General features: G+C 40.9%; 1 protein-coding gene and 1 pseudogene across 11 annotated transcripts in view; both read left to right on the top strand.

The window, feature by feature from the left end:
- The first annotated feature begins 5824 nt into the window (after positions 1-5824).
- APC (APC regulator of Wnt signaling pathway) overlaps positions 5825-12968 on the top strand; it is a 130875-nt gene continuing 123731 nt past the window's right edge. For 5 of the 10 annotated variants that reach the window (XM_036087348.2, XM_036087350.2, XM_036087349.2 and 2 more), the window contains exon 1: positions 5825-6181. In XM_036087348.2, coding sequence (XP_035943241.2) covers positions 6017-6181 — 165 coding nt within the window. In that variant the 5' untranslated portion in view covers positions 5825-6016. Of the gene's footprint in view, positions 6182-6339; positions 6446-12968 lie in introns of those variants that run through there. The other 5 variants (XM_036087351.2, XM_078066942.1, XM_036087347.2 and 2 more) reach the window with 2 other exon arrangements.
- LOC118532639 (NADH dehydrogenase [ubiquinone] 1 beta subcomplex subunit 8, mitochondrial pseudogene) lies at positions 6075-12783 on the top strand (annotated as a pseudogene). Its single transcript, XR_013445649.1, has 2 exons — positions 6075-6181; positions 9458-12783. The product of XR_013445649.1 is annotated as an NADH dehydrogenase [ubiquinone] 1 beta subcomplex subunit 8, mitochondrial pseudogene (transcript).

The following is a 12968-nucleotide window of genomic DNA, read 5'->3' as shown; positions in this document are numbered from 1 at the left end:
ATGCAATGACCCTATTCCCAAGTAAGTTCCTATCCTTTAGTACTGGAGGTTAGGACTTCAACATATCCCTTTTTGGTGGGGGTGGGGGGGAGGGCATGTTCAACCCATAACAAATGGTCACCATAAGAGCAGAGAATACCACAGAAACTGAAGACATCGTCTTGTTTCTGGGATTTATTCCAAGGAAGAATTACACTACAGCGGGGTAGAAGGTGAGAGAGTCTTCTCAGGTATGTAGTCCCACCTACTACCGGGCTTGCATATGGACTAACAGGGTTCAGTTGACAAGTGTATACTATCATGAGTTATAGTCTATTACTTCCCTCATACAAGGACTAAATGGCCCCAGATATAAGATAGCAGCCCCATCCTTTCCTGTAGTTCTCCCCAGCTATCCTGAGGCAGCTATCCTGTTTAGAGGGAAATGATGGTGTGTAATTCTGATGAGTAAATGGGATAAGTGATTGTTGTGGTGAGCCTGTCATTCTTTGCCAGAGAACTGTCTTTGATGTATAAAGTATTACTTGGGACCTAGATGAGAGAGCTAGCCATACAGGAACAAGCCTAACCAAGGGGATGCAGCTAGCAGTTAGGATATGCACCCATTTTTCTGGTATATATAGATCTCTCTCTCTTTTTCCTTTGATGAAATACATAGAACTTATTAATAAAAAGAAATACAAATTTCTGGGCGCCTGGGTGGCTCAGTTGGTTAAGCGACTGCCTTCAGCTCAGGTCAATGATCCTGGAGTCCCGGGATCGAGTCCCGCATCAGGCTCCCTGCTCAGCAGGGAGTCTGCTTCTCCCTCTGACCCTCCCCCCTCTCATGTGCTCTCTCTCTCTCTCATTCTCTCTCTCAAATAAATAAATAAATCTTTAAAAAAAAAAAAAGAAATACAAATTTCTAAAAAAACATGAAAAGGAAATGGTAAAATGAGCTCTGCTCCAGTCCAAAAGAACAGAATGACAGCAATTTCCAATCAGGCCCTTTATTGAGAGCCTACAAGAATAGCAATACAACCAGGATTTGTAAATGGCAGTAGCTCAAGTCTCTAATGAAAGCATGCTAATGATACAGAGTCAAATCACCAAATAGGCCCATCTCCAAATCCAGTTTCTCTAGATGGGCAGAGCATGGGCTTTAGGGTCAGTAGTATCTCTTAATATGTGACTTTGGGCAAGTGACTTAATTTTTCTGAATTTTTCTATGTATCAAAATAAGGATAACTACCTAGCAGGGCTATGGTGAGGATTAAGTACCTAGCATAGTGCACAGCACATAAAATAGGCACTCCATTAAATTGAAGCCTTCCTTTTCCCAGTCCTGCAAACATATGCAATACAATCTGCCCACTCCCCCATCATCACCTACTCTTCTCCATTTTATTCTTTCTCCGTCCCCACCCTTTCTAAAGTTCCCTTTTGTAATCTAGTTGAGGAGACATATAAATAGGAAATGACTTGCATTTAATATTAAAAACTAACAAGAGAAAAACAATGTTGAATGCCACTAACTACCTAGGTGCTGACAAACTTTCATTAATTCAACGAACACTTATTGAGTGACCCCCCATGCCAGGCATGGTGCTAGACATAGGGTGTCTATTGGTAAACAACATCGTCACTCCTCATGGAGTTCACAATGTAGTGGGAGAGTGAAAAAATAATAAATATATAATTTAACAATATGTCGAATAGAAGTGGTGAGAGTGGACGTTTTTGTCTTGTTCCTGATCATAGAGGAAAAGCTCTGTTTTTCACCATTGAAAAGATGTTAGCTGTGGGTTTTTCATATGTGGCCTTTATTATATTGAGATGTGTTCCCTCTAGACCTACTTTGATGAGGGTTTTTATCATGAATGAATACTGTACTTTGTCAAATGCTTTTTCTGCATCTATTGAGATGATCACATGGCTTTTATCCTTTCTCTTGTAAATACGATATATCACACTGATTGATTTGTGAATATTGAACTATCCTTACATCCTGGAATAAATCCCACTTAATCATGATGAATGATTTTTTTAAATGTATTGTTGGGTTCAGGTTGCTAATATTTTGTTGAGGATTTTTGCATCTATGCTCATCAGAGATATTGGCCTATAGTTTTGTGGGTTTTTTGTAGTGTCTTGATCTGATTTTGGTATCAGGGTAATGCTAGCTTTGTAGAATGAATTTGGAAGTTTTCCTTCCTCTTCTATTTTCTGGAATAGTTTGAGAAGAATAGGTATTAATTCTTCTTTAAATGTTTGATAGAATTCACGTGTGAAGCCATCTGGTCCTGGACTTTTGTTTGTTGGGAGATTTTTGATTACTGATTCAATTTCATTGCTGATAATTGATCTGTTCAAGTTTTCTATTTCTTCCTGATTCAGTTTTGGAAGGTTGTATGTTTCAAGGAGTAAACTCTCACCACTTCTACTCAACATAGTACTGGAAGTCCCAGCAACAGCAATCAGGCAACAACAACAACAATAACAAAAATAAAAGGCATCCACATTGGTAGGGAAGAAGTAAAACTTCCACTATGTGCATATGACATAACATGACATTTTCTGACATACAGAAAACCCTGAAGACTCCACCAAAAAAACTACTAGAATTGATAAATGAATTCAGTAAAGTCACAGGATGCAAAATTAATATACAGAAATCTGTTGCATTTCTAGACACTAATAATGAAGTAGCAGGAAGAGAAATTAAGAAAACAATCACTTTATAATTGTACCAAAAATAATAAAACACCTAGGAGTAAACTTACCAAGGAGGTAAAACACCTGTAGTCCAAAAACAATAAAACACTGATGGAAGAAACTGAAGATGACACAAACATATGGAAAGATATTCCACGCTCATTGATTGGAAGAACCAGTATTGTTAAAATGTCCATATTACCCAGAGCAATCTACAGATTTAATGCAATCTTTATCAAAATACCAACAACATTTTTCACAGAACTAGAACAAATAATACTAAAACATGTATGGAACCACAAAAGACAAAAAAATCATACCCAAAGCAATTTTGAGAAAGAAAAATAAACTGGAGGTATCACAATTCCAGATTTCAAGTTATACTACAAAGCTGTAGTAATCAAAACAGTATGGCACTGGCACAAAAACACACATAGATCAATGGAATAGAAGAGAGAGCCCAGAAATAAACCCATATATGGTCAATTAATCTACAACAAAGGAGGCAAGAATATACAATGGGAAAAAAAGACAGTCTCTTCAACAAATGGTGCTGGGAAAACTGGTCAGCTACCTGCAAAAGAATGAAACTGGACCACCTTCTTACACCATACACAAAAATAAACTCAAAATGGATTGAAGACTTAAATGTGAGACCTACAACCATAAAAATCCTAGAAGGAAACATAGGCAGTGATTTCTTTAACATCAGCTATAAAAACATTTTTCTAGATATGTCTCCTCAGGCAAGGGAAACAAAAACAAAATTAAACTATTGGGACTATACCAAAAATAAAAGGCTTTTCGCAGTGAAGGAAACCATCAACAAAATGAAAAAGCAACCTACTGAATGAGAGAAGATATTTGCAAATGATATATCCAATAAGGGGCTAATATCCAAAATATATAAAGAACTTACACACTTCAATAGCAAAAACCCACAAATAATCCAATTTAAAAATGGGCAGAGGACTTGAATAGACATTTTTTCCAAAGCAAACATACAGATGCCAACAGACATATGAAAAGATGCTCAATATCACTAATCATCAGGGAAATGAAAATCAAAACCACAATGATATAGCACTTCACACCTGTCAGAATGGCTTAAAATCAAAAGGACAAGAGATAACAAGTGTTGGCGAGGATGTGGAGATATAGGAACCCTCTTGCACTGTTGGTGGGAATACAAACTGGTGCAGCCACTGTGAAAACAGTATGGAGGTTCCTCAAAAAATTAAAAATAGAATTACCACCATGTGACCCAGTAATTTCAGTACTGGGTATTTACCTCAAGAAAGCAAAAACACTATTTTGAAAAAATATATGCACCCCTATGTTTATTGTAGCATTATTTACAATAGCCAAGATATGGAAGCAACCCAAATGTTCATCCATAGATGAATGGATAAAGATGTGAGATATATATAAAATGGAATATTACTCAGCTATAAAAAAAGGATGAGATCTTGCCATTTGCAACAACATGGATGGACCTGGAGGGTATAATACTAAGTGAGGAAGTCAGAGACAAATACCACTTGATTTCACTTGTGTAGAATTTAAGAAACAAAACAATTTAACAAACAAAGAAAAAAAGAGACAAACAAAAAACCAGATTTTTTTTCTTTTAGAGAGAGAGAGATAGCAAGCATGCACACAAGCAGAGAGGGAGAGGAAGCAAGATAATCTTAAGCAGGCTCCACGCTGAGTACACAGCGTGATGTGGGGCTCAACTGGGGCTTGATCCCACCACCCTGAGATCATGACCTGAGCCCAAATCAAGAGTTGGATGCTTAACCCACCGAGCCACCCAGGCGCCTCCAAAAAACAGATTCTTAAATACAGAGAACAAACTAGGTTGCCAGAGAGTTGGGTAGGGGGATGGGTGAAATAGAAAAACAAAAATGTTGAGTGCCATGGAAGAAATGATCAGGTGCAATATTGGAAACTAACTGGAGAGCAGGAGGGATACATAGCTTAGGAAGGACGGCCTTTCTGAGGTGACAGTTACACTGAAACCTGAAAAGATGACAAGCTAGACATTTAAAGAACAATAGTAAGGATCTTCAAGACTGTGGGACAGCACATGCAAAGCATAGGCAGTCAGGAAGTTTTAGTATTTGGAAAGCAGTTGGGACAAGCAAGGTAGACAGGCCCCTTGTGGTAAAATCCAACTCTTACCATGGCCTCAATGCCCTACCTAATTTGACCCCTGCCTCTCCTCATCTCCTCCCACTGTCCATGCCACCTTTTCTCTTTGTCCCTCTTACCTGCTGGTCTCATTCCCACCTCAGGCCTCTGCTTTTGCTGTTCCCTCTGCCTGGAAGGCTCTGACCCAGATCTTCTCTTGGCTCCTGGCCCGTGTGGTCAGCCAGGCCTCAGATCAGATGTCATCTCCGGAGAAAGATTGCTAATTACCGCCCTTCACTCTCCTTCATCTTTTGGTGGTTTGCTCTCTGCCCATCCCTAATCACTATCAAACATTAATTCTGTGATTTGTCTTTTATTGTCCTTTCTTTCCCACTGGAGTGTAAGTTCCATGAGTTTATACTTCTTACTGCTGGAGCCTAGGACAGTATCAAGTATATAGTAGAAACCCAGATATTATTTGTTGAATTAATGTTGAATGAAATTAAGCTAGAGAGGTAATTAAAGGTAAAGAACAGGTAAAACTGTGTGAGACTAACGAGGACTTCCCAGAATAGGTATGCTTTGAATTAAAATGGGCGGGGGGAGGGCGAGGGATAGGAGGTGGTGCGCAGCTACAAAACAAGAATTCAGGGAATTACTCGTTCATCTCCGTCTTTTTCACTAGATTATGAGCTCCTTTTGGGCTGGAGCCAGGTTTATCAGCACCCAGCCTAGAACGCTTCACATTGTAGGCGCTACATAGGTATTTGCTGAATTACTGAGTGTGGATGTGCAGAAGGGTTTTATTAATTCGGCTGCTACCCCGCCAAAGAAAGGCGAGGAGGTCCGGCGACTCAGATTCGGTTTCGGACCGCGAAGAACCCAGTCTGAACGCTGCGGCAAAGCGACTGCGCATTCCGGCCCCTCCTTGCGGGGCTGGAGGACGCCGGCGATCCCTGCGCACGCATGCGCGCTGCATTCTTCCCGCCTCCAACAAGATGGCGGAGGCCAAGTAGCAAGGGGGCGGAGTGTGGCCGCCGGAAACCCGGCCGCTGCTGGGGGGAGCTGCGGGCGAAGGCCCGGGAGCAGCGGGCCGAGGCTGGCAAGATGCTGTGCCCGGGAAGCGTTGTTAGTTACTGCTGAGGAAGGTGAAGCACAGAGCTGCCTTCCCGGACTCCCGGCGCCCCGTATGTACGCCTCTCTGGGCTCGGGTCTGGTCGCCGCTTTGCGTGCTTCTGCACCACCTTCTACTCTCGGGTCCTGGAGCTCCGGCAGCGGCAGCGGCTGTGTACCGCAGGAGAGCAAGCGCCCAAGCGGCGTCCGTACTTCTTGCCGCGGGGCGAGCGTCTGGCAGGTGAGTGAGACGCAAGCATTGACGTCTTTGGCCCGCCGTTGCTCCAGACCCTAATGGTGCTCGGCCGGACCCTGCCGCTCTCTTGTCTCCACGTCCCACCCCCTCCCCGCCCTGCGCCCCCTTTCAGGCCTCCAGTTGGACCCTGGCTTTGCAAGCCCTCCATTCTCACACCGTGCGAGGGGGTCGCGACGTCTGCCGCCCTCCGCACCTTTCCTGGCTCTTGGTGAAGCTTCACCCGTCCAAGCGGTCTCTCCTTCGCGTTAGGTGGGTGGGTCGTTGCCCCTCCTATTTTAGTCGCCTCCCCATCTTCCTGGTTTCGACTCTCTTGCTTCCTTTAAAAGTTTAACTGTCTGGGAATAATACCCGGTAGTCTCGTATATAGTTACAAAGAAAAAGCTTCACCTTGATGAAGGAATCAAGTCCCCAGGAGACGGGTCGTTTGAAGAGTTGGACTTCTTGGCCCATTGAACTCCTGCAAAGTAGAGAATGGTGCCTGTGATGCAAATGATTGTTCATGGAAATTAATCTCTGACTATAGTAAACCTTTGGTCTCCGAACTTTTAAGGCGGGAGCTTACGTTTTCTAGATCTAGTGAAAGAATTGGGAAGTGTTCGTTTTTAAAAAGAAGGCTTTGTGAATGTAAGATATGTAATAGCACAAGAAAGGTTAAGTGATTTATTCTTTTATTCAGTGTTCGCTTAAATTGCCCAGTGAAGCTTTAGAATCCCGTATTGTACAAGTTTTTGTTTTATTTAGAAAGGACTAAAATGGAGAAAGGCTTTTTAAACTCAAAACTTCTCAAATTTCTTGGATTCTCGATTGTTGCTACTACTTAACAGTCGCTATAGGACTTGATATTTTCTGCAAAATTTAGGCTGTGCCAGTCTCAGTTCTCCCTCCTTCGTTACTGGGGCAAGGGTACTCAGAATTAATGGTGTAAGAAACTGTCCTAAATAACCTGGTATCTTTCCAAAGTTTGTAAGTGCAAACTGCAGGATTGAAATGGTAGTGGAGGAAGTTGCCATGTCTGTTTCTCCCATATTTTCTGTCTTTCTGCAGTTATCTCAATTCTGTCCTCCTAAAGGGCTTCGTGCTCGGACTGGCTTCCCTCCTAGTAAAAAGATGGCTATCAGCAACGTTCATGTGATAGCCTTTGTCATTTACTTCCAAAGGGAGAGAGAGAAGTAGTTGGATAATTTCTCAAGAGCCCCAAAGTTGTAAAAATGAGATTAAAGATATAAATGATAGCTTCTCCTTTGAGATTGCAAATGGGTGGACTATTTTATTAACATTAAATTGAGTAATATCATTTTGTTGAAGCTATCCTAGGTGCTCTCCCAAGTTATTAAAGCACAAACTATCCTTGCCGTATTGGAATTCTGTACTAACAATCTTTAATATGTGGGTTGTATAATTGGCCTGATAGATTTGTTTACTTTTCATTCTGCCTCATGACATATAATCTCTCTTTCCCTTTGCTGTAGACTTTGACCTCTTAATGAATTTCCTTTTTTAAATTTTTTTAAAATTTCTTAAATTTAGAGATAGAATTGTTTAGTTCAAAATAAGGGGAGATATTTTTATGTTTGATTTCTGTATGGGCTGGTTCGTTCATTTGTTTGTTTTAGCCTTCATTTTTCTACAGTCAAGGACTGTGTGTTTTGAGGGGGTTATCTCAATTCTGTGCTTTTGGCTGAAGGGATAGTAGGACTGCTGAGCTCCAGTCAATGGCTCTCTGCCTCTGGGAAAATAATTTGAAGGATTCTGTCAAAACACATCTCTGTTTACAAACTGTTATTAAAATCTCTTACTCTTTCACTCTTAGGGAACCTGTTTTCTCCCTCTCACACACTGTCTTTATGAACCCCCTCTTTCTCTATTCATCCAACCCATTAGCCTACTGCTGATTTCATTTGCCTCTCTAAACCAGGATCCCACTGTCATCAATTTTTACTAAGCTCTCATTGATGCCCTAGAATGCTTTATTTTCTGTAGATTTACCTTTCTAGTGCCCAGTTCAGAATAAGCCTCATCACTAGCTCTTTCAGTTTGACCCCTGAGCTCCTGAAGGATACAAGAGACAGTTATGTGTGGACATTGGTTAGTTTTCATATCAGTTGGTACTCTGCTCTCTGCTGGGTCGTTAGTGCTGATTGTGTTCCTTTCTGTCTCATTTCCTGAAGGATTTTACAGCAAATAACTTGAGCTCTTCCTTTCCTGAGAAAAATCTCAACTGTCTGAGGTATATTCTTTTCTATCCTCAGTATCATTTCCCTATTTACTCCTATCTCAGAGGAAGAAATGTCCTTCCCCCTTTTCAAGAGTAGTCCCCTCCAGATGTGTCCACAATCATCCCTGCCTGTGTTTCTTTCTGTAGAACTGTCTTTATCATTCCTTCTTCAGTCTCTCCCTCTCTAGCCTATGTATATGCTTCTATGTCAAGGCTGCCAAATACAGTGTTGTGTGCTGTACAACTCAGGGAAGCCAGTCTGAATTTTGAGCCTGCTGTGCCATTGTATTTTTATTCTTTAATTCCAGGAGCCTGGTGTAGTAGGAAGAACATTGACTTTTGAGCCAGATAAATCTGGGTTTGAAGTCTGTTAAAACCACTTAGTGGCTATGTGGCTGAGGGAAGTTACCACTCACTTTATTCTTTATCTATAAAATAGAATGTTAAACTTGCTTACAGAGTCATAATTGAAGGAGTTTAACACATGTTTAATGTCCACCCAAGTGTTTGGTACATTATGGAGTTCCTAATAAATATAAATTATTCTTTCCTTTGCACTCTGACTTCCTTTGCCATTTCAGCACTGAAATTGCTACTTTTAAAAGTCACCTATGACCGGGGCACCTGGGTGGCTCAGATGGTTAAGCGTCTGCCTTTTCGGCTTGGGTCATGATCCCAGGGTCCTGGGATCGAGCCCCACGTCCGGCTCCTGGCTCAGCGGGGAGCCTGCTTCTCCCTCTGCTTCTCCCTCTGCTTCTCCCCCTGCTCGTGCTCTCTCTCTCTCTCTCTCTGTATCTCTGTGTCTTGAATGAATAAATAAAATCTTTAAAAAAAAAAATTGTTTAAAAGTCACTTATGACCTCCTAATCACCAAATCTAATGGTCTTTCCTCTGTTATCCTTGGTTTCCTAAGATCATTTGTGAAATATACTCTATAGGAATAAGATTATCCGATTTCTTTGTTCTTCTGCCTTGTATGTCCTGATTCTCTTACGTCTCTGAAAGTTTTTTTTAACATTTCCTGCACTTCTTCCCCCAAAACATAGCGGTTCCTACATTAGTTAGGATGCAAACTAGATTTAAAAGCAAAAAGAGGGAGGAAGGTGAAGATGGCGGCGGCTGGGGCGCGGGTCCTGGGAGTCCGATGGCTGCAAAGGGCAATCTGGACCGTGGTGCGGTTGGGTGCACGGACAGCTACGCACATTACAAAGGACATGCTCCCGGGGCCCTATCCCAAAACCCCGGACGAACGGGCCGCCGCCTCCAAGAAATACAGTATGCGGGTAGAAGACTTCCAACCGTACCCGGATGATGGCATGGGATGTGGCAACTACCCGAAGCTCCCTGACCGCTCACAGCAGAAGAGGGATCCGTGGTAAAACTGGGACCACCCAGACCTAAGATTGAACTGGGGTGAACCGATGCACTGGGACTTTGACATGTGTATCAGGAACTGTGTGGACACATCCCCCACGCCTGTTTCCTGGAATCTCAGGTGTAAGCCCCTGCTCGGCTTCGTGGCCTTCATGCCGTTCATGTTTTGGGTCGGGAAGACTTACCCCACCTACCAGCCTGTGGGGCCAAAGCAGTATCCTTATAATAATCTGTACCTGGAACGAGGCAGCGATCCCACCAAAGAGCCTGAGCCAGTGGTTCATTATGAGATCTGAGGTGGCTTCATCAGCTTTGTGCTCCTGAACTGACTCCCTCATTTCTAGAGATTTAACCTTAATGAAATCCCCAATAAAACTTAGTGCTGTGGTAAAATAAATAAATAAATAAATAATAAAAGCAAAAAGAATGTATTGGCTTATATAATTGGCAAGTGCATAGATAGAATTGTCTTCAAGAATAGCCTTATGTCATTGGGGCTGAAGTTCCATTTTTCTGCTATTATCTCAACTTTGTCCTCCTGTTTGGGCTTTATGCTCAGACTGGCTTCCCTCCTAGTAAAAAAAAATGGCTATCAGCAATGTTCATCTGATAGCCTTCTTTATTTCCAAAGGGAGAGAGAAGGATTCTCTTCTAGCCTTTTCCCAAAAGTCCTAACCCCTATTCTGATTGAACAAATGGAGAAGGTCATGCTGCCAAGTCTGTCACAATATCTTTGTCAAAAGGGGTGAAATTATTCTAATTGGCCTAACCGGTGGATGAACCTCATCTAAAATGACAAGAGGTAACCAGTGTACTTAAAGATCTCTGTGCTTTTCACTGTGTTCTCTTGGTGGTTGTATCCTATTTTTAATGATATAAATCATCATTTTTGTGTGGATGTTTCTCCATTCTGTAACTTGACTTCCCACCTACATTGCTTGCTGTATATCTCTTATCTTAGATGTACTATCATAAGCTTACCTCATACCAAACAGAATCAAATCAAATTTGATTTTAATCCACCTACCCTCACCTATTGTGTTTACATGTGCATGTGTGTGTATGTGTTTCCCTTCCTTCTAATTTCTCTTTTGTAAACACCTTTCTCCCAGCCATCCACTCTAACCCTGCAGTCGTCTTGGTTCTCCCACTTTCAGCAGCTGTCAGATCTTGAATATATCTTATATTAGTTTGGCCTCGGATTATATAATATCGACCAAGAGTAAACAGTATTTCACGTAAAAAGAAGTCCAGAGTTGGAGGATTACTGGTCAGTCAGTGTAGCGTTATATCAAGGATCTAGGTGCTTTTCTTCTTTATCCTTAGTGTGCTGATCTTTGTGCTCAGGCTCATCCCCTTATCGTTGCACATTACTCTTTCTGCTCCAGACATCACATTCTCACACAGCCACCAAAGATAGGAGGAAGTTTGCCCTCCAATCTCTTGATTAGGCAAATAAACCTTTCACAGAACCCCTATGTCAGATGTCATCCTGGCATGTTCATGTCCTGCTTGCCAGGGGGAATGGAAAAACCATTATCTGGCATTTCAGTCTAGGAGGAAGTTAGGGGAATGACTGAAGGGAAGGTGACCAACAATATCAGTGACATGTCTCTATAGTATTTTATGGAAAAGTAAGTTTAAGTAAATAAGAATTTCCCAATAGTAGGAGCAAACTTACAGCACTGCTTACCCCAAGAGTTGATATACACTATACATAGGATTTTGGCCAAACATTGAGATAGTCATAAATGACTGATTAAAATTGGATTATGTAAAATTAAGACATTTGAGTGATGTATCCCTGTTCTCCTAAGGTTGATGTTTTTCTTTTCTTTTTTTAAATTTAAATTCAATTAATTAACATATAGTGTATTATTAGTTTCAGAGGTAGAGTTCAGTGATTCATCAGTCTTATATAACACCCAGCGCTTCATTACATCATGTGCCCTCCTTAATGTCCATCACCCAGTTACCCCTAAGGTTGATGTTAAGTACATACATTTATGTGTACCTGGTGGAACCACTGAGGGAAGTGGGTACATATAAAACTATTAGAAAATAGATTTGTTTTTCCTCTTGGGGGTGGAGGCATTTGGAAAATATATAGGGACATTTTTGGTTGTCACAGTGTTTGTGAGGGCCTACTGACAATTAGTGGGTAGAAGTCACATATACTAAAAGTCCTGTGATGTCTCCCACAAAACAAGATTCATCTCTTCAAAAATGCCAGTAGTGGCCCTACACCTTGAAATAAGCAAATGCTTTGCTTTTCAAAAGAATTCATAGACATTCATTTGTATTCTTACATTGCAAGTGACAGAAAACAAAATTCAAACTGCTTAAACAATAAAGGGAATGATTAGATCTTGTAGCTAAACTTTATCTACGGCTTTATCCAGCCTGAAATCATCAAGGACTTGGCTCAGTTTCTCTGTGATCTGTTCAGTTCTGTCATTCCCCTTGTTTTGGTTTCATTCTAAGGCCAGCTTATCTCATGGTAGCAAATTACTGTAGCACTTTAAGACTTAAAACCCTCATTTCACATGTAAAGTAAACTGAAGAATACCTTCTGTTATTTGATTTTGCAAGTATTTGTTGAGTTATCATCACTACTAAAACTTTCCCTAAACACCTACCCCTAAAATGTGGATTACTTCCCCTGTTGTACAATTTTATAATCTATATTTGTATTTCTAGTATATGTCATATTCTGTAAGTATTATTTTTATATGTCTCAATGCATTACCTTGTCTTAATTATTTTTGTATTCTTAATGTCTAGAATACTCTGGCTAAGAGGTAGACAGTAACCATTTATGGAAAGAATTAATGAATGGCATAGGAAGGATGTGAGAAGGGATAGAGAATTATAAGGCGGCTCCATTCCTTAGTTGTTATTGAACCCTGAATTATGTACATTGTACTCCTTCTACCACCAAAGCATGTATATAATGCTTTTGTGATTAATAGAATATTATAAATTCATTTGAAAGCCATACTGAATTCTAGTAGTGTTTTTTCATTATTTTCTCAACAAAACTAAAAGCAATTACCATCATTCATCCAATAAATATTCTTAGGGTCTGCTGTGTGCACATAATGTGGCAACAATAGTGAACAAAATCGAGCCTCTGCTCTGTCTGAGCGTAAATGTTGGTTAGAGATGCTGTCAATAAACATC

The sequence above is a fragment of the Halichoerus grypus genome, chromosome 2, assembly GCF_964656455.1.
Source record: "Halichoerus grypus chromosome 2, mHalGry1.hap1.1, whole genome shotgun sequence".
Lineage (NCBI taxonomy): Eukaryota > Metazoa > Chordata > Mammalia > Carnivora > Phocidae > Halichoerus > Halichoerus grypus.
The sequence above is the reverse complement of the archived record's forward strand: the minus strand, read 5'-3'. Positions and strand labels throughout refer to the sequence as shown.